Source organism: Silurus meridionalis, chromosome 9 (assembly GCF_014805685.1).
Source record: "Silurus meridionalis isolate SWU-2019-XX chromosome 9, ASM1480568v1, whole genome shotgun sequence".
Lineage (NCBI taxonomy): Eukaryota > Metazoa > Chordata > Actinopteri > Siluriformes > Siluridae > Silurus > Silurus meridionalis.
This window is the reverse complement of record NC_060892.1, coordinates 18,971,772-18,992,855: the sequence shown is the minus strand read 5'-3', so window position 1 is coordinate 18,992,855 and position 21,084 is coordinate 18,971,772. Positions and strand designations below refer to the sequence as shown.

General features: G+C 42.0%; 1 protein-coding gene across 1 annotated transcript in view; it reads left to right on the top strand.

The window, feature by feature from the left end:
- Window positions 1-21,084, top strand: part of ttll7 (tubulin tyrosine ligase-like family, member 7) — a 56,070-nt gene that overhangs the window by 13,106 nt on the left and 21,880 nt on the right. The window contains exons 2-9 of the mRNA XM_046857848.1: window positions 1,279-1,591; window positions 1,771-1,902; window positions 3,417-3,538; window positions 4,585-4,652; window positions 4,834-4,992; window positions 7,626-7,842; window positions 8,086-8,250; window positions 11,240-11,398. Coding sequence (XP_046713804.1) covers window positions 1,567-1,591; window positions 1,771-1,902; window positions 3,417-3,538; window positions 4,585-4,652; window positions 4,834-4,992; window positions 7,626-7,842; window positions 8,086-8,250; window positions 11,240-11,398 — 1,047 coding nt within the window. The 5' untranslated portion in view covers window positions 1,279-1,566. The remainder of the gene's footprint in view (window positions 1-1,278; window positions 1,592-1,770; window positions 1,903-3,416; window positions 3,539-4,584; window positions 4,653-4,833; window positions 4,993-7,625; window positions 7,843-8,085; window positions 8,251-11,239; window positions 11,399-21,084) is intronic.

The window sequence follows — 21,084 nt, the reverse complement described above, 5'->3', positions numbered from 1 at the left end:
TTGATATTTTACACTTTTCAGTACACCTGGGTGACAAGTAACAGGAAATTGTCTTATCATAACTTCCTGTTTCAACAAGAGAACATCTCTATTATAAGTTAGCAGGTTAACAGATACCTTGTTTGAACTTCTAGCAGGACAGTGTTCCAAAACATACATCAAGATCTATGCAAAAATGGTTTACTGACTACTTAATGGTTTTCTTCCATGGCTATCCCAGTCTCCTGACTAGAACCCCATAGAAAACTTGTGGAGTGAAATAAAAAGGAGATTCCACCAGCACAGACCTTGAAATGTGAAGCATCTGGAGAGATTCTTTATGGAGGAATGATCTCAGAGGCTTTGCCATGTATTTTTCATCCTATATGATTGACCAAAAGGGATCCAATAATTGTGTCACACATATTTAAGAAAGATGTACATTTTCTAAATACTGTATTGTCTTTGTATTTTTTTTGCTCACATTTACATTTGCCGATATTTATGGATGGCACTGTATATTTTATGTTTTGTTTTGTCAGTTATATGTGATATTTTCAGTATTGGACCTTTTAAGTCCATTCTCGCCATTTAGCATGAAAAGACGTCAAACCGTAATTCAAAAGCCAACGAAATATAGACAGAGTAAAAGGAAAAATCTATAGAGCTATTTCTTACTATTGATATACTGTATGTGCTATATATTTATGGCCATATCTGTTACTTTTAATGGAAAAAAGTGGGGAAAAAATCCGTAAATCTGTTTATTTGCACAAAATGCCTTGTTCGTCTCATCATTTTGAAACGAGTGTATTAAATCTTTTCACACAGCTGTACATGTACTTCACAATTAAACCACAAGAGGTCACACTCGACCAGCAAATGCATCCCACACAGCCACTGAATCAGGTTAACAAAAATCCAGCATTTCGAAGTAGCAATTCAGGTCCAAAATACTGAGATGCACAAATGACAACTTGTCACCGGAGACCTCGTGATTTATGACACTGATTGCAATGCTAAATTGGAAAAAAAAACAGGCACAAACAGAAGCTGTTAATAAGACAGCTGCATTAATGTATTATGAGATTGACAGAAGACAGAAAGTTGTCATCTGCTCTTAACAAGTGACGGATCCTCACTCAAATGTCAGAGGGCGATCGGCCAGGCGAAACCGCTCGTGTCAGGTTGACTGATATGTTTTAGAACAGTTTGAGTGATGCAATTGCCACCTCTAGCCCAAAGCCTCAATCTTTCTCTCTACCTGACCTTTTTTTTTTTTTTGTACTCTCTCAACAGGCAACTTGTCCATTCATCTATCCATCCACATAAATGCACTGTGGTTACATTTTTTGGGAGAAGAAGCCCCCCTTCCCTTCCTCCTCCCCCTTCCCTTTCGTCCTTATTACTCAGCTAGAGAGAACCAGATCCAGGAGGGAAGGTGAAGGCTGATGAACGGGCAGTCCGCCGCTCACCACACCACACTGACAGGACAGACTTAAGTAGATCTGTGGAAGGTTGCAGCAGGCTGTACTGGCGAGTCCCAGAGGCCTGGCGGAGGAAACTTCTATTCCACCCATCCCTGACATGCCATCGCTCCCCAACGATGGAGGTGAACATCGGAACATAAGAAACTTTTTATATACTATGTGCAGTAGCATCCAGTATAAATGATACATTACTCAAATACAGTCGAAACATATCGAATGTAATTATATCCCAGTTAATATTCATCGTTACATGCGTAACGACAACGCATGCCAGCAAACTCTCACTGGATTTTTCCCGCAGATGATCAAAAGTCATCCCCCGTGAACCTGCCATCTGCACTGTCCAATCAGAACGGCGTCAAGAGAAAAGTGCGCACCAAGAAGAAGAAGGGCAGCATCACTGCCAACGTGGCAGGAACCAAATATGAGATCGGTAAGAAATCCAGCGCTATTCAAATGTCGAATGTGAATCGGTTGATCAAAAAAGTAAAACGGTTGCTAATGAACTAATTTACATGATGAACAGATGTATAGTAAACCCCAACACACACACACACACACACACACACACACACACACACACACACATATCCACATATCACTGGCCTGATTTATAGATTACATATATATACATATACAGTATATATATAATGAAGATGCTGCTGCAAACTGTACTTTTTTAAATGCTGCTATTTTGTATATTTACCACTGAGTTTTTGTACCAAAGCAAATGAGGCTGAACAGGACCATTAATTAGGACCGTGCTTGAGTTAGTTATTATCGTACCACGTCTCACATTAGTGTCCTTCTCCCAGGCCTCACTATGGCTGTTTCCTTAAACACACCACAAACAAAACAAACAAAAATTTGCCCATCAGCGCGATCACATCTGCAAACATGGCGTTAATTGGACTTTATAGCGCTCTCGTATAACTGTAATGACAAAACGAGGTTTATCGGCTAAATACGGATTATAATTCAGACATCACACACCAACCAGGTCGGAGCACTAACACTTCTGGGACTGAACACTTAAGTGCGTTATAACCAAGTGGGAACGACGCAAGGAAGCCGTCACGCGGCATTAGACGTAACCCAGATTTAAATGGACTGCAGAAAGAACTAATCTCCCACTTCATTTCATTCGACTTCAGTGGATAGTGAATAGTCATCAGCGTACAAAACTGTGCCTATCCCAAAAAGTTCAGCTTTCCAATGCAATTGAACACATTAGAGTTTGGAAACACCATTCTGGAGACTGAATACCACTTAGAGCACTGCTGTTCCTGTCCATGCATCTTCAGCTGTAGTAAATTATACATATACTTTAGTGCCATCTGATTACAGGAAAAATAAACAGTATGGCCACCGAACAGGCATAACATTATGACCACCTGCCTAATATTGCGTTGTTCACCCTTTTCTGACCTGTTGAGCATTGACAGCTTAAAGTTCCAAATGTGCATCACATGACCATGTTACCACTGTTCCTTCCTCGGACCACCACTGATAGATTCTGACCACTGCAGACTAGGGAAACCCCACAAGAGCTGCAGTTCTGGAGATGCTCTGATCCAGTCGTCTAGCCATCGCAATTTGGCTCTTGTCAAACTCACTCAAATCTTTACGCTCGCCCATTTTTCCTGCTTTATAACACGTCAACTTTGAAGACAAAATGTTCACTTGCCGCCTAATAAATCTATCCACTAACAGGTGCCACGATGAATAGATACTCAGAGTTCTTTACTTCATCAGTCATCATTTTAGAATTGTCATAATGTTATGCCAGGTCGGGTAAGTATTTTAGGACATGTACATACTGAAGGATCTCCTCCTGAAAAAAAAGATCAAAATTCTAAATCGCATCATTGTGTCGTTAGCACACAGCGTATAATGTTGAAGATCGCGCGACGCGCTAATTGTAATCGACGCTTTTCTTTCCCGCAGTTCGTATAGTCATCGGGGAGATGGCCTTCCACAAAACCCGAGACGAGGACGAAACGGCCAACCTCATTTGGAACGACTCGGCGGTGCAGCACGATAAAATCGCCGAGCTCAGGAACTACCAGGTGACGTGCCACCCATCAAGCGAGAGAAACGAAGCCAGTCATAGTCTTTCTTTGTGTGTATGCATGTGTGTGTGTGTGTCAGTCCAAGCATAAGGGTGGGCGGCACCCCAAATTTTTTGTTTTGTTTTAGTTTTTCTGCAAACCCTTCCAACTTTCCCAACTCTCGCCGAGCAGAAGCACAGTGAGTCTGCCGTATCCTTTTTGACACTCACTTCAAATCCAGCCTTAGCAGCACTCTGAGTGGCAAGAGCTCATCTCATGAGCAAATCTCCTTCTCCTTAATATACACCGAAAGATCGCAGGCGATCCCCGTAATGTAACGCTAATTGAAATCAAATCAAAATAACTAGACGTCACACGGCCCGGTCTCTATAAGGTGCAGGTGATGCGGAGAACAGCAGTCCTTCTGGTAGATAGGAATCCTTTTATCAATTCATCACATCGCTCAGGATCACGGCGAGACAGAACAGCACCCCAAAAAGTTCAAATGGGTTTGATTTTCAAGCCCGCGCCATCTTTCTCTCGCCCCGCTGTCGATGTTCCTCCTCGTTATAGCTGTCTCGTCCGGATAATCGCAAATTCCTTTTACACTCGCGTCGTTCCTTTTTTCCGTCTTCTCCCCTCCTTCATTCTACACAGCGATTTGCTCGGAAACTTTGCTGTCAAGCCGCAGTTCATACGCTCCTAATTAATGGCCCTGTTCAGCCTCATTTGCTTAAAGAATACAGAAAAGCCCACTTTTCATACTCCTTTCCTCTTCCCTCTTGTTGCATTCAGAGACAATTCATTCATCTGTCACTACCTACACTCGCAGGGGCTCTGATGCAGAGCCAATTAATCTGGATCTCGCAGATGAGATTGATTGTCTATTTTTTTGTGTTTGCATCTAAAATGATCCGGTCGTGTGAATAAGGGTCGAGGGAAAGGGGTCGGAGATCGGCTTTTGTTTTGTGTTTGTAATTGGGCATAAATGTCAGAACCTCGTTGTTCCACTTCATGATTTTTTTTTTTCTAAAACTCCTTCGGAATGTGATTGCTTTTCTCAGAGAATTAACCACTTCCCGGGTATGGGTGAGATCTGTCGGAAAGACTGTCTGGCAAGAAACATGTCTAAGTAAGTCACTTTCACCTTTAACAGCACGCGCATAAACATTACACCTGATTAACCACTTATTTATCGAGCTCCATCCTCCAGGCGCTTCCTAGTCCAAGCTGTACAGCGACTCAATTTTTTTTTCTTCCTGTCGTTTCTTTTTTTTTTTTTTTTTTACATTTTGTCTCCTCCTTCTTTCAAGGATGATTAAAAGCCAGCCTCAGGAATACAGCTTCATTCCCAAAACCTGGATCTTCCCGGCGGAGTACACTCAGTTCCAGAACTACGTGAAGGAGCTCAGGCGCAAACGCAAGCAAAAGACGTTCATCGTCAAGCCCGCAAACGGAGCAATGGGTCATGGGTAGGTCACAGTGCGAAAGAGTTGCCATCGGAAATAACGAACCTCTCCATTAAAAGGTCACAATTTCCAGAAATCACTTTGTTATTAACTAGAAATGACTCAGAATTTGTAGCTCTGGATTTTTCTGTTTTTGGTTCTACATCGATTGAAAAATATATCAGTCATACAATCAGCTAGAATCATATTGTGAGGATGTTTTCAGTTTACGCCACTGGTACAGGCTTTTATATCGTTTATGCTTCTTATCAATAACAACCCTAGCATTCATGAAAAACAAGGCTTATGGCATAAAAATGACAGTTTCCTCTAAATCTTTTTCCTGGGGTTTTATAATAATCTGCTTTTCTGTAAACCTGACTGGTTGTTTTGCTGAAATGCCAGCAGATGGAAGTATTGACACAGATAAGGCAGGAGAATAACACTTTTTTTTATTATTATTATTTATTTATATATTTGTTTGTTTATTTCTGCTCATCTTTTAGGTATACGAACGCGCACTGCTTACGGCCGTACGCTACAAGTAAGCCGGTATTTATTAAAAACTAAGAGTCATCAAAGGTTGAATTATTGCCGCGCGTTATGAAAGTGAAAGAAGATGAGCTTAACTCGGCCACGCGGAGGGGGGAGAGGCGGGAGATCCGATTTGAAAACGCTCGGCGTGACGCAGGGAAACGAAGTTATATCTTCCTCCGTAATTTATTTTCCACTGGAAAGTTAAACTCATTGTTTGGGTCTGAGCTTACGCATGTGAAAAAAAAAAAAAGGGGAGCAGAGCGTCAGAGGCGTAAAAGGAGAGATCCCCACCGGTGCCAAATTAAACAGTTGGCTAAAGTGGGTTTTGATTATCTGCCATCAGAGCTCATCAATCATGTCATATGATTCGCCGGTACAGCCCGCAAAACGACTTTAACTCGGTCTGGATGCGCTGCAGCTCAGGGGAGCAGAGCCAGATTTTAAAAACCGTAAACGTTTAGACAACGGTATATGCCGTAGCACTACAACTGGGATAAGCAACCAGTTTTGCAGTGTTATTACACATTAAAAAAAAGGCTGTTTGCCCGAATATTATTATAGGAAGTGGTACTGATTATAGACACAATAGGCCTTTACCCATCTTCGAATTCTGTTGAGAAAACATTCTCTTTATAACATAATGTAAAGTGTTTTTAGTATTTTTTTTATATCAATCTCACCGATTCCCGATTTGACGCTAAGTAAAACAAGTCAGGGTGCGACGTCATCGAAATCGAATCACCGCACGACAGGATGCTTTTTTCTGTCCATGAAGGTGATTATTTGAAGGTGATTATTTGAAGGAGATATTTTGTCATGAAAATTCCCTTAAACCACTACAGTTTGCGAGCGAGTAGCAACCCGATGTCATACCTTTTTACCCATTCAGAGTTCAATGTGGCTTTTTCCCTTCTCTCTCCTAGTTTGTGACAAAATAACGCAGCCGCCAGAGAACCTCTGCGCTGAACACTTTCCCGTGGCGGAAAACTTTCTGATCGTTACATTGAACTGAAAACCTGTGAAGGTCAAACAAAAAAAAAAACGATTTATCTATTACATGTACAGTTTGTCCTACATGTCCCTGCTGATGCTATAGAAATGATTCTTAATTGAGATCATTAATATAAACATGTAATTTGAATATTTATAGGATATTAATGAAGACTTTCTGCCCAGTCAGACTGAAGAACTCACCGGGGCTCTTGTATATGTTGATGTATTTTTTTTTTTTCTTGTTCGATTTATTTAACTAGTTCTCTTTAATTAAGTATCTTGTTCGGGCTGCCGCGTGAGGTGTTCGCCAACTGAAATAACAAGATAACAAGATTTAGATTTATGTTTACTTTTCCCTGCAAACGAGTTACGCCAGGCCTGAGAAACAGCTGCATACAGAGTGCCAAGAGCCAGCGTAATGTTTAATTTAATTAGCTTATTAATCAGTTTAACGCTTTCTTTGATAACAGGCCTGAGATGCAAAGAAGCGCAACCTTTTTTTTTTTTTGGACGTATCATCGTATGGCGGCACGCCGAAAGTTCCACGTGTCTGACTCCTAATAGGTCGCAGAACAAATGAACTGTAACTCACAAATCCTTTTTCCTCCACTCGCGAGTGGCTTAGTGCCGCAAAGTTAGAGCCTGGGCTAAACATTTCAGACTCATGTAAACCAGAGTAGGAAACGCATATAACCAATTAAGCTAACCTTTCCTGATGTCAGTATATTTTACTGCCTGGAGAGGTTTTTTTAAGGCCCCCTGTTTGTAAAGTAGCCACCAGTTCACTCCATCATGCATTCTTCCACCGGCGCATGTACCCACGACCGTGTGCCATAACGCCTGAGTGGCGGCGACAAGCTCCCCAAAGCAAATAAATGATTGCAGAGGCTGAAATGGTCCGTGATGTCTGATCCTATTAACCTGCACCTAGTCATGGTCTAGAAAGCAGCAGCAGAGGCAGTCAGCTTAATAAAGCCTGGCTTTTCTGTTGTACTATAGAGATCCATAGTCAATACAAGCACACCGAACAGTTTCTTAAATATGTATGGAGCACATATCAGGACTGATTTTAAATTTTTTTTTCTTTCAAAAAGAAAAAAAAAACTTGTATACATTTTCTCTTGCAGTATATCTTTGATTCGGAATTGCGAAAAACTCCCGGCACAAGACCACTTCATTGTGCAGGAGTACTTGGACAAGCCGTTTTTAATGGAGGGCTACAAGTTTGATCTGCGCATTTACATCCTGGTCACTTCCTGCGACCCGTTAAGGATCTTCCTCTACAACGACGGCCTGGTGCGAATGGGAACGGAGAAGTATCACGCGCCTAACGAGTCCAATCTGGTGAGAACGCAACGCGATAACGCGCAAACCCGGAAAAGGAAACAGTGCTAGTGTTTGTCCTGCTTTTCCCGTCCAGCACTAGTTTGTTGGACTTTGTCCTTTGTCCTTTGCAACAGCTTTATAGGACCTAGAAATGATTTGAGGAATGAAAATCAGAAAATGATCCTTTTTTTGTAAATACTAGGTCACGTATTTCGTTTTAACGGATGCTAACGTTTTTTTGTCTTTCTGTCTTTCTCGTAGAGTCAGCTCTACATGCACCTGACCAACTACTCGGTGAACAAACACAACGAGAATTTCGAGCGCGACGAGACCGCGGACAAAGGCAGCAAGCGATCCATCGGCTGGTTCACCGAATTCCTCCGCGTCAACAACTACGACGTCGCCAAATTCTGGGGCGACGTTTCTGTAAGTCGTTCTGCATTCAAAAAAAGCAGGTGACGTAATGTGTCTTTCCTTCACGGAGGAAAATTATTATGTAGTTTGAAGGGAAGGAAAAAGCATATAAAGATTCCATTCAGACAACAGAGGCATCGATTATCCACCGAACCGTTCGGTAAACCAGCTCCTTCTCCCCATGAAGTGTATTCATATAATAAATAAAAATCCCTTTTTTGTTTAGAATATAATTATGGTTTCGGAGCTGAGGTGTCAGAGCGTGATAAAGGCAGGAAAATATAATCAGTCAAATGTTTTACCTTTTCTTTTTCTTTTTTTTTTTTGGCAGTTTTCCCAGACCACTTTACATAAGCATTTTTTTTTTTTTTTTTTTTTTTTTAACAATATAAGACATTACAGATCACACAGAAAATGTGCATTTGTGTAATCTCTATACCCCCGTGTTGGCAGTGCATGTTCAATTAAAGCCGCATTACTCACAAATGTGTATCTATCCTGATCTTTCCTCATGAAGTGTCCACTGTTATTTCGATCAAACCTGCCCATATGGTTCTGTGTAGCCACTTTAGCCTGACACTTTGGCTACACACTATTCCACTTTACCCTTTTTTTTTTTTTTTTTTTTTTTTTACCCCCAAGGGAACTTTCTTGTCTGTGTTTTTATTTCAGGCCGCAGTTTGAGCTGTCATTCTTTTTTTTTTTTTTTTTTTTTTTGCCGTTCTATTTTGGTCCTGGGCTTCTGTGTTTTACAAGCTCATCTGTCAGTGCTGCGGTGTCTCAGTGCACCATTCCTACCTTTAGTAGATGGCCTCAGCCTGTCCCACTCATGTAACTGCCCTTCTGACACCTACCGTTCCGACGCTCGTGAATATGCAGCCATTAGCAATCCTGCTTTCTGTATCTCTTCTGCTTTACCGGGTTTAAAATCAGGCCGGATTTTATAAATGACCATCAAACAGGACCTTTTTTTTTGTCTTTTACGCAGATCGATTCTGGTTTAGGTTATCGTGTGTTACTCTTTTCTTTCCCATTTGAAAACACACAACATGGACAAAGATAAGGGACTATACGTGCTGTTTGAACATCCCATTCTGCATATTCTGTAAAAATAACCTGCACTTTTCTGGGAAGATGTTCCACTAGTTTTTGAAGTGCACTTTTTTTGTTCTCATTCACCTACAAGGTCTGTGCCGCAGCCCGTTAATCCCAGGGGTGTACGACAGGGCTGAGGTCAGAGCTCTGTAGCACTTCTGATCCAACCCATTCACACTATATCTTAATGCTATCACGTCCGAAGTTATCCTGTTGTGTTCCTTCAACATTAATGGCCAAAAAGGTCCGATGCCCCGATACTTTTGCACACGTGCACTGTTTTCCGTTTAAAGTTCCTCTATTTCAGAAAAGAGGAATATTTTGGAGGAGTGAACGCCACCCCTATTAAATTGGCGGCAGGTTCTTGCTATTTCCTCCTGTCTCGTTTCTCGTACTTGCGTCAGAACACCAATCACCGGACGAATTATACACTTATTAACTTTCCCACAGGGCAAGTCTGCATTTTGGTTGATGTCGAGAAAATGGCACGTAATAGAACTGAATCCCAAATGCATGACAGGCTGTTTAGCAGGTTGGTCATTCGAAGAAAAATTCCGCCCCGAAACACAATAAATAGGCCCGTATTGAAATATTTGTCATGTGCTCAGCGAAATCCGGTGCTAATTTGTTGGCGTATTCCCGCAAGTCGTTAGCAATCGCATGCATTTCGCAGCGTATTAATGGTTGATCAAATGCAGTAATAGTGGGGAGAGTAAATGTTGGGCTCAAACTACCAAAATATTCCAACCGTTTGCACCCAAAGCCCAAAGTGTGCTATCACTCCTTTACTATGTCTTAATGGAGGCAAGCGCACAGAATCCAGTTTCTGAGAAAGATAAGAAGCTTAACTTCTATTTCAGTACTGTTCTTGTAGCATACCGAGAGACTGGGAACAGTTTAATAGCACTAAACATAACCGCTTTCAGTAGAAAGATGAGCGAAAAACAAGAGTGTGTTTCGCCCACAACCCCATTTGTAAAAAAAAAAAAGAAAAGCGACCCCACGTGAGGTCGCAAACTCCTTGTTTGGGAAGCCCTGAAGCTATAGCTCATGCTTTTCATGCACAACTTGTGTCAATGCTCTAGTTCTTCTGGAGTGTCATTTTCTGACCGCAGGAAGCCGTTGGCCGGATATTTTTAACTGCTGGACTCGATACGTCTACCAGCGCCAGACACACAAACATATTATCATCATGATGCACCACCCAAATAACATATGGTCAGCAATGGGCCTCTGGTGCTTCTTTCTATTGGCGGGTTCATTTTATTAATGTGGAGGGGGGGCACTTTGTGCATAGCAACAGATGAACTCATAGTAAATTTGTATCTAAAAATGTACCAATATGGGACCCTTACTTGATATAAGTGGTCATTGAAGGTAGCAAGGAAGGTTTAACTGGTAATTAATTTATGATATGACATACACAAACACACTGGTGTTCTGATGAAAGGCCAAAGAATCATTAGTACGTCTATTTAATGTGCTATTTATGTGATTTCGAAGACGTAAATTAGTAGAGAGAGAGTCCTACTTTAGAGTGCGCTGCAAAAAAAAAAGAAAAAAAACCCCCATAATCTTATCAGGTGAAAATCAGAATGATCTAGTGTTGCTTATTATAAGATCATTACTTACTCATTTCAAGCTTGCAGTTTTATTGTTCTGTTGTTCAGATCATTTTGATACCTTTTTAACGAACAAGCGCTTAAAACGAGCCAAATCATCTGTCAAGATTATTTCAAGCTTGAAATGAGCTGAAGTAGGCGCAATAATCGTGTAATAGGAAATACTAGAAATACACATCCGGCTATATTCAAGGTTTTCCGCTTCATAAAAATGTCTTTTCTCGCAGCGGGAACGTCGTTGCGGAATCTGAACCATGTACGGTTTGCGTTTTCTCTCTTGCCAGGAGCTGGTGGTGAAGACGCTGATCGTGGCCGAGCCTCACGTGCTCCACGCGTACCGTATGTGCCGCCCGGGACAACCGCCAGGGAGCGACAGCGTCTGCTTCGAGGTCCTCGGCTTCGACATCATCCTTGACCGCAAGCTCAAGCCGTGGCTGTTAGAGGTACAAGTCTTATTTGCTTCCACACTTAATCTCAATATCTTTTGGTCCAAGGGATGTGAGTGTGGAGGCAGGGCAGGAGATTCCAGTTAATGTTGACATTATAGATCTGTTCTCCTTTTTGATTCGTCCTGTCTTTGGGGAGTTTTTCATGTTCTCCCTCATGTCTGTGTGGGTTTTGTCTGGGATCTCCAGTTTCCTCCCACTTTCCGAAAACATGGGGGTAGGTGGATTAGGTATGCTAAATTGCCCCAGGAGGGAATGAGTCTGTGAAGCCGTGTGCACATGGTGCCCTGCATTGGCATCTCATCCTCCCTACTGGGTCGCACTCGGTGTTCCCAGGCTCGGATCTGTGCCCATAATGAACCCGCAGCCACGAAGATGAATGAATGATTCTGCCAGTGTTTATACTAAATGTTTATAGGGAGAAAGAAGCCGTGCGGCATCTAATTAATTTAGTTGCTCCAATATTGCTCATGCACATGGTAGGGGTGGAACGGTTACGCACACGTGTATCGAACGCAATCCTTTTTACGTGCGGAACACAGTTCAAATCCGAGTTCCCTCAGGAACTTATTAAGTGGCGGACCGCAAGTTTGTTTCGTCTCCGCCTCGCACTTTAAGCGCTTTTTTTTTTAATCAACAAAGTCGGGGGTATAAAAAAGAAACTAGAGTTCGTAGCTAGAGCATGTAAACGCTAAAGAATCTGTATTGCTAGCGTTAGCCGCTAACCAGGAAGTGGATATGGATTCATTAGCGTTTTATGTAAAGAATTTGTCTTAAAAGGAAAAAAAAAATCCTGACAATTCCACATATCAAGGAAGTGAATGATGGAAGAATGGAAGGAAGTTTGCTGAAATAAGTAGAACATTTTATATTATAAGCAATATAAGTGTAAAACACACACACACACACACACACACACACACACACACACACACACATGCGCATCTGTATTACTCAAATGGGGTCTAACAGATGTAAATTATTTAATTACATTTTCCAATTTATTTCATCAATTTAATTTGTGCCAGTTTAATTGATTACTTGATTTCATCAAAATAATAAAAAAGGGTATTTCATTAATTAGATTTATTATTTTTTAAAAAAATATTTTATATATAGTTTAACCAAGGAGGCATTTTAGTTTATAGAACCAGATTTTGGTTCTATAAACTGACCCAATAAGTTTTCTGACCCAGCCTTCGCTCCCTACACGTCCCCATGACCCTGTCCCTGGTTCACCACTGTTACTTCAATGGAGCACTTTTGATCGATACTGAGCACTACAGATCAGGAACATCACACTGCAGTTTTAGAGATGCTCTGATCCAGTTGTCTAGCCATCACAATTTATGCCAATCACTAAATTATGTTTTGTCATTAGTTAAATTATTAACAAATTACTACTATATACTACCCTATACTGATCACCATTCTTTACGATTCCTGGGAAGCCTTGGCCATGTCTCGACAGCGTCAATGTAACGCACCTCCTCGGTTACAGGACTTCCTGTATTTGACCTGCATGAGTTTACGGTTTGTGCTTTTCCATTACAAGCGATTGGCTGGCAATCGAGACACATGAGCAGGAGTCCAGGTGTTTTAGCACAGTGTTATACGTATCAGACAGGAGACGAATGTGCAGGTGTAAGAGGTTTATGAATATCCATACCACCCCAAGTTTCCAGAAGAAAGATCTTTCATTAGCTGTGCAGTGTCTGGAAACTTTATGTACTGTGCTAAAGCTTTTACTACATCCACTGTAGTACACTGCAGTTCTTTCCTAGCTGCTTAATCTTTATTATATCTGCTCCTATATGCAATTCTACATACACACCTACTGAAGGAGGTGCGTTGAACACGAAAGTGATAAATGCACCGTTTTACACTGAATGTTGTTTCTATTGAGATTAGTGCTCTTCGATGTACAGCAATTCCGCCATCTTTGGCCGAACCGAACAAACGATAGAAACGGGTAATAATAAAAATCAGCGCCTGAAGAGCTTTTATTTAATGATACATTTCTAATCTGAGATGCGTATGTACGAGCGGTAAAGGCTTCAGGTAAGATGCTGAGGATTAGAGGCAAAAAGGCCGTCTGGAGAATCTCGAAAAAAAAAAAACGGTCTGTTTTAACACTAGAGATAAACAGGAAAAGGCTAAACACCTAAACATGAGAGTAATGCTGCTTACACTATGTTTCACTCTCTCTCTCTCTCTCTCTCTCTCTCTCTCTTCTCTTTCGCTCTCTCACAACAAATGTAGGTCAGGACTGTAATTCCAGCAATGGCTGAGGCCCACTATTGCTAAAATTCTTTCTTTTTTTAGTTTTGTGTGTGTGTGTGTGTGTGTGTGTGTGTGTGTGTGTGTGTGTGTGGTGGGGGGCTGTTGAGGGGTGTTATGGATTTATGGAACGCTTGTTTCCAAACGTTCCATGTCAGGTTTTCTTTTCGTCCCACACCGATTTCAGGCAGTTAAAGCATGACCCAAATCCTTTAACCCAAAGTGCTTGAAAAAAACACGCTACTTTTTCCTTTTCACCTCCAATTGACTCCAAACATAAATATTTTCTATTATTAAAAATAAATAAAAAAAACCTTTTTTTTTTTACTGCACGCTCCTAATTTTTTTTTTATAAACTCCCAATAAATCCTTTATAGAAGCTTAAAAGTTTAAACACGCATGAAGCGTTTCTCTCTGGTCTCTTTAGCCAGAGTTCTCCGACTCGGCCCTCACGGCTCCGCGAATGGGGAAAGAGTTCAAACAGTGGTAGATACAGTTGTTCCACTTCGGCGCTAATGATTTCTTGGTGCTACTTGCAGCCCAACGCAAACTGTCATCAATTAACATCCCCGCAAGTTCCGCACAGAGGGGGAAAAAAAACCCTGTTTCTCTTTCACGCTACATTTACAACAGTACAAATTTATTTCCCAATTCGAGAGATTAATCAGGAGACACTTCCAAACTAAGTCTGAGTCGATGTAACTTGTCGGAACGCCGGGACGCGTTCACGTCAGCGCCGGAATAACGGATAAGCATCGCTACAATATTCCAATTTATATTAGTAATGAAAGTATACATGGATTTATATATAAAAAAATAAAATAATTAAGACCAGGTATGAATTGAGAAAAAACAAGAATTATTAATATTATGTAATATTACAAGAATGAAGTATTTTTTTTGTTTGTTTGTTTTATTATTTTATTATGGTGTGTAATAATAAAAATAAAATACAATCCAGCATGGAAAACTCCTGCCACCCACTACATAAAACTCTGGTTTTAACATCTGTTAAACAGCTGCTCCACAATAGAAATATAGACGATATAGAAATAGTTAGAGTTTCATGCCACACTTAAATTAAGTTCATATCCTGGGCAGTTTATGTGCAACAATTTCAGTCACTTTTAGATCTAGAATAACTTTTATAGGGTCGTAGTCTGACTTTTTGAGTTTCACTGCTGCTACACATTTCATACAGTATTTTTCAATAAGAATGGAAATGCATCGATTGTACAGCATTAACATGTAACACATAACTAAATACCTACATTTTCTTTTAAATTGCTTACAAAATATATTTTATTTTACTTGATTTTTTACTGCGAGCAACTGCAACCCAGCAATTTCCCTGTGGGGAGAATTATTCTGATAATAATAATTACAATTCTGATTCTGATTATTATTATTTGCAAGGCGTTATATATGTATTTCTCCTTTTCCTCGTGCAGATGGTTCCCATCACAGCAGTCTCGGCTTCGCCTGATTGGTGTCAGTCGAGATTAGGCAGCCGCTCTGATAGGAGTCCCAGCCCTGAGCCTCTAATGGTGTTAGCAAGGCCCCGTTTTCCTGCCTGGCTTCAGACAGCCGGCGAACTCCCGAGTGCAAGCGAACCTAACGAGGGAGCAAACGACGTCCCAAATCAATTTTGCGCACGTATGCACACTCATCTGAAAAGCAGATGATGTATAAATGTAGAACAGGTTTCTTTTTTCTTCTCTTCTTCTTCCTCCCCTCTTGCATGACACATATTTCTGGGAAACGTCCTTCATGTTAAATTTGGCAATTACGCTACAATTTATTCTGTTTCCCAGCTTTATAGGCTCTATTCACATTTATGTCTCAATATCAGCCATTATGTTTTGTGTGTGTGTGTGTGTGTGTGTGTGTGTGTGTGTGTGTGTGTGTGTGTGTGTTTGGAGAGCCACAAGAGACAGCACTTCACATAGCAGTGCTTGAACTGAAGGCAAAAAGAATCTAAGCGATCGTATTTAAACCACATTATAATGTTTGCGCCGAGCTTCGAAAAGGATTCCGTAGCGCTTCTGCGTCCGTCAGATGTACGACAGGAACACGATAGGAGGCAGAGCAGCTCTGCGCACCGCGTCGTGCCGGGCGGAGAGAGAGAAAAGGCGGCTTTTGTTACGATCCTTATCTTAATTCCCAGGTTTTTCGACAACCGCACTTTTACCTCCTTTTGACATTCAAAACATTCGGGGCATTTACACGAAACAGTGCAACTCGAGAAGCATCGCTTTCTTCTCTAGATGCGGTCCGCTGCCGTTGTTCGGGTTCTTTAGTGACTGCTGCTGTTTTGCATGCTAATTTCCAGGCCGATGCGATTCAGGCCTATGTTGCTAGGAAGGATAGCCCCCTCCAGAGGTCAGGAGGATTCCAAGGGGACGCGAACACCCATTAGTCAAATGCTGCGGTGCAACACTGATATCATTGCCCCCTGGGCCCACTCAGGTTTTTTCTTTTTTTTTCTTTCTTCCCCTCTTTTTTTTTTTTTTTCCCTCCTCCAAGTCTTTGCAGAAGCCGGTCACACTGGAGCTGTTAAGCCGGCACTATGAATAATGCAAAGGCGAAAGGAAAGGGAGATATTCGGGGTACACAGAAAGATTGAGGGACAGAGGAGGATAGACAAAGAGGAAGAAAGGCTGGAGAGGAACGCCAGATAAAATATACATTCACAATAATGGGTCCCAGGTCCACGAGGGCGGACTCCGGCTGAGGGGGGGTTTATTATGGTTATGAATTTTGCGTGGTGGTTTTTACAGGCCCTGCCGTACAGAGCTGCTAGACCCCTCGCAGCGTTCAGGCTCATTAAGGCACAGATTACTTTGCTGAATCCTAACACACCCACACACACATGTATGTATATACATATCTGTATATATATATATATATATATATATATATATATATATATATATATATATATATATATATATATATATATATATATATATATATATATATATATATATATATATATCAACCAATGCAGTAATTATACCTGTGGGCTGGTCTGAGTCTTTGTGCTCTGTTCCATGCAGGGTGCCTGTTCATGTGTGGCCATTTTGTTCCCAGCAAGATATAAAACTTTAAACACCCCCAACACACACACACACACACACACACACACACACACACACACACACACACACACACACACACACACTGTCCTTATGAGGCATTTATCAATATAAAAAAAACATACCCACTGTCATACACACACACACACACACACACAGATCCACAAGAACGTCTTACTATCCTTGCCACGTCCTTCTTTTGACATGATTATGAATGCACCTAATTAATTTATGCGTTTGTTCATTTTTATTATTTTTATTATTATTCTTTTATAAAAGCTGCAGTTTTGGTCAAACTCTGGGAGACCATACAGATTTCTGCAGAAGATCAAATCTGTAAGTTAAAAATATAACTAAGTGCACACACACACACACACACACACACACACACACACACACACACACACACACACACTGATTTTCAGTCAAGGGCCAGAGCGCATGACCTCGGCACACATGGTCACATCGCTGCTTCTTTTAGCCACCACATACTCAATGGCAAATAATAATGTGTTGCTAGGTTTTGTTCCATGGAAACCATGCACAGTTATTAGGACTCGTTTTTTTACGAGACGTGGCCTAATTGGCGTCCCGCAGCGAGAGGGTGTGGCGCATGTTTGTAGGTGATCGGCATCGAAAAATCCGCAATTTCGAAACCTTCACAGGGACGCTGCCAACCCAAGGGCCAAAGTGCCTCCCGATCTCATCTCATTTCTTTTCTTTTCTCTCTCTCTCTTTCTCTCACTCTCTCTCTTTTTTTTTCCCTCTCTCGCCATTCCCACCCCGATCATTTCAAGATGAGCGTGGTCACCTTTTCCCTTGAAAGGCGACATAAGCCAGACCTCGGCTCTTTCTTCCCGCGCAGCGCCACCGATTGAATGGAAGTGATCTGGATCAGAGCGCGGACACAAACAGAGGCCCATTTGAAGGTGCACTCAGACGAGTCCGTTTGATCTCGCGCCTGCCTCTGCAACCTTTTGACGGCCAATTCCCCGTCGTCGCAACATGCCCCGGACGTGGGCGCTTTCAGACGACGCATAGCTACAAAGTTGACACATTCTCTCAAAGAAATCGGAACCTGTGTTTCGCTCCATGTGTCTTTTATGCAAACGCTCGAATTTGTTCAACGCTAGTGGGGAGTGGGTTGAAGAGAAGAGAAAATTTTGGAATGTTTTCGTGCTTTCTGGAGATGGCGAAACAACCCCCCCGTCTTCCCCCCCTGTCCACCTCAGTTCCTTCAAATACCTGACATTCTTGGGATCAAGCACTGATCATTAATTATACAACAAGCGCATGACATTACGCTGGAGATATTAACGAGGCCTCGTTCCTATTTCTGTACGTGTATTTTGCATTGAATCTATCAATTCCTTTCTCAGCGTTGGCTTGAAATCTTGTACCCAAGTGGCCGTGCTGCGACACATGATGAGTTCAGTAACTCTAGATGGCAGTGTTTAGCTTTCCCATGTGGTGCGATCGGGAGATTTATTAAAGTACGATAGCAGCCATCCATTCATCTGTCTGTCTTTATCTCCACTCACACAAAAACTAAATTACACTTTTACTGTACTTTCTGAAGAGATAGACACCTTAAGGATGGGCAATGCAGCGGAAGAGCCATGACAGTCATGCTGCCATTTATCATTAGGCTGTAAGTTTGTGCAGCACGAGAGATTGTGTGTGTGTGTGTGTGTGTGTGTGTGTGTGTGTGTGTTTATCCTGGTGTAAATGTATGTGCAGAAGCTTTCCCTGCCGTATGGTATAGGTGACCTCCAGGGCTGCAGGTTGGCTCGCTCGCTGACCTTTCAGATGCACAGGCGGCAGCTATTGAGTTTCAGTGCTGGATTTAGGCACTCGAAATGCGGCCAAGGAACAAAAAAGTGATTGATAACGCTGTGAAACTGGAGCCGCGCAAGGTTTTTTTCGTAGGGCACCCGGCTGTAGCGGCCTCCTCTCGCCATTTGCATCGCAGCAGTCGGTCCGTTTGGCAGCCGGTATTTCACTACAGTTGTGCGCTTTTTTGCTCCCCGAGAATCCAAGAAAGCAACGTTTGTTTATTCACGTGGGCACTTTCCGCAGATAAATATCACATATCAAGTGAAAAAAAAAAATGAAATAAAATAAAATACTCCTCCGAGAGCTTTTGTGCTCCTCGCAAATATTTGTTTTCGCGGCGCCTTTCGGCAGTTTGGGGTGTGCAAAGATCTATGCCTGCATTTATTTCCTTGATTCGCTCGACCCTGAATATTCAAATCAAATCGTGTAAAATTGAGCTCACGCCGCGACTCTGCGTCGGCGCCCGAAGAACACTAATCAAAATCGTTAGCCCACTAGTAGATCAAAGTAAACTCGAACCAAAAAGCCCCGTGCACGTGGGACTAATCGCGCTGAGAAATTGAATCATTGAAGCCTCGTCTCTCACCGCCGGTCCCTGAGATCGCTGACAGGTTATTTATGCATCAAAGCCAGACATATTCAGGTGGGGAGGTGGAAACTAAAGACTCAGTCAGTATAGTTTACCCCTAAAGTGTGCTGCTAATTGAACTGGGTTTTATTATACAGAATGGGAAAACAGCCAAAAACATTTATTTTATCGCTGCTCGTTTCTTGTGTGTTTTTGTCCACGCAAGCTTATTTATTATTTTTTTTAATTAGGGAAATAAAAGATTAACATCTTTGGCTTGTTTATTGAATAGCATGTCAAAGGCGGCCTTTAAACCCCCTCCCTGCTCGGACCTCCTTGCGAGCTCTGGGCCTGCTCGCACAGTGATAGATCCGGCCTATGAAATAAAGGGGAAAAGAAGCTCAAATGCTCTGCCACACACAATCTCGCGCCGTGTCTGACCTGAAACACTACTGCAGCCTTGGGAGCTGCTGTGAAATCCACTTTTTTTCATTTCTTTATTTGAACGATACGCAAGAAGCATAAATTTCGGGGGAAAAAAAAGAAACGTTCTTTACACCTGACATAGTAAATGTGCAGCACACCTGGGTTGCCAAACTTGATGAACCCCTCTTTGTTGGTTTGTGAGTCGAGCCATTTGTGTGGGTAACGTTGCATAGCGCAATGCCTCCACAGAGACGAGAGAGAGAGAGAGAGAGAGAGAGAGAGCTGCTAAGGTTACATCTGGTACAGTAAATTCGTTGATTTAGCCCACCATTGCCGGGCTTCTCTCCTTTTATTTGCGCCTGGCACTCAGTTGTGATGTAAATATTATCTTACAGCTCACTTCTAAGCTGGACACACATCAGTAAGCACCTTTGTGGGATTAGCATCCAGCCAGGGCTTGATTTATCCAGGGAACTGGAAGGCTTTGTGTAGCCGTGGCCGCATAGAAGGAGGGATGCAGCTGGGTTGCTCTTTTCACCATTTCTTTTTTTTTTTTTCTACCTACTCTGTGTCCCGATCTGCCACCGGTCTGCGCGTCCACACTGCCCCCGTTCCCCTCTTAAACACCCGCAGTCGAAATGCACTGAACCCGTTTTGAAAAGAAAGATAGACAAAAATAGCCTGTTTATGAAGGTTTTTTTTTTTCTCCCTCACCCAGTCCTGAGATGCATTAAGAGAATTTGCATTGACACAATGAATGGATGTCAGTGCACTCGGTACGCTCGGATCCAAAAAGAAATATTTTTGTTTCTTCTACGTTGTTGTAGTAGAAACACTTTTGCCATGTTGTGAGGAACTTTTTTCTTTCCTCTTGAAGAATGTGTCAGATGGTGGTGTCTTAGCTCTTGTGCTGAGAGGTGGCACTTTCTGCTGTTATTTGACCTCGCTTTTTTTTGTGTGTGCTTTCCCCCCCCCTTCCACCGGCCAGCAATTCAATCAGCGGTCCTTTTGTTACACCGAGCAGCTCTCGGGCCATCTGGAGGGACAGAGCAAAGAATTGATTTTGGCATGTTACAAATAACACTTGATACCTGATTTCATTGGCTTGACAACTGTTTACCTGCTAAAAAGAAAAGGAAGGTTATTATACGACGAGGTTTTGTGTGAGTGTGTGTGTGTGTGTGTGTTGGGGTTATCACCTTTCATGGCCCCCTTATTAGCAGAGCACATGATCCAGTCTCCTGATATAGTAGTTTCTTCTGTGATGCAGATAGCACCTTGAGTAGCAGTTGGATTCTAAACAAGGATGTTGAGAGTAAACAGGAGGGCGAGAGAGAGAGAGAGAGAGAGTGAGAGAAGGAGAACAAAAGAGAGATTGAGTCTATGCGGCTGACTGACAGGAGATGCTAACTATCAAGTGACAGCTGCCCTCAGCTCGACAGGATGTACCCAAAGACGAGGTCAAATGTCAATTC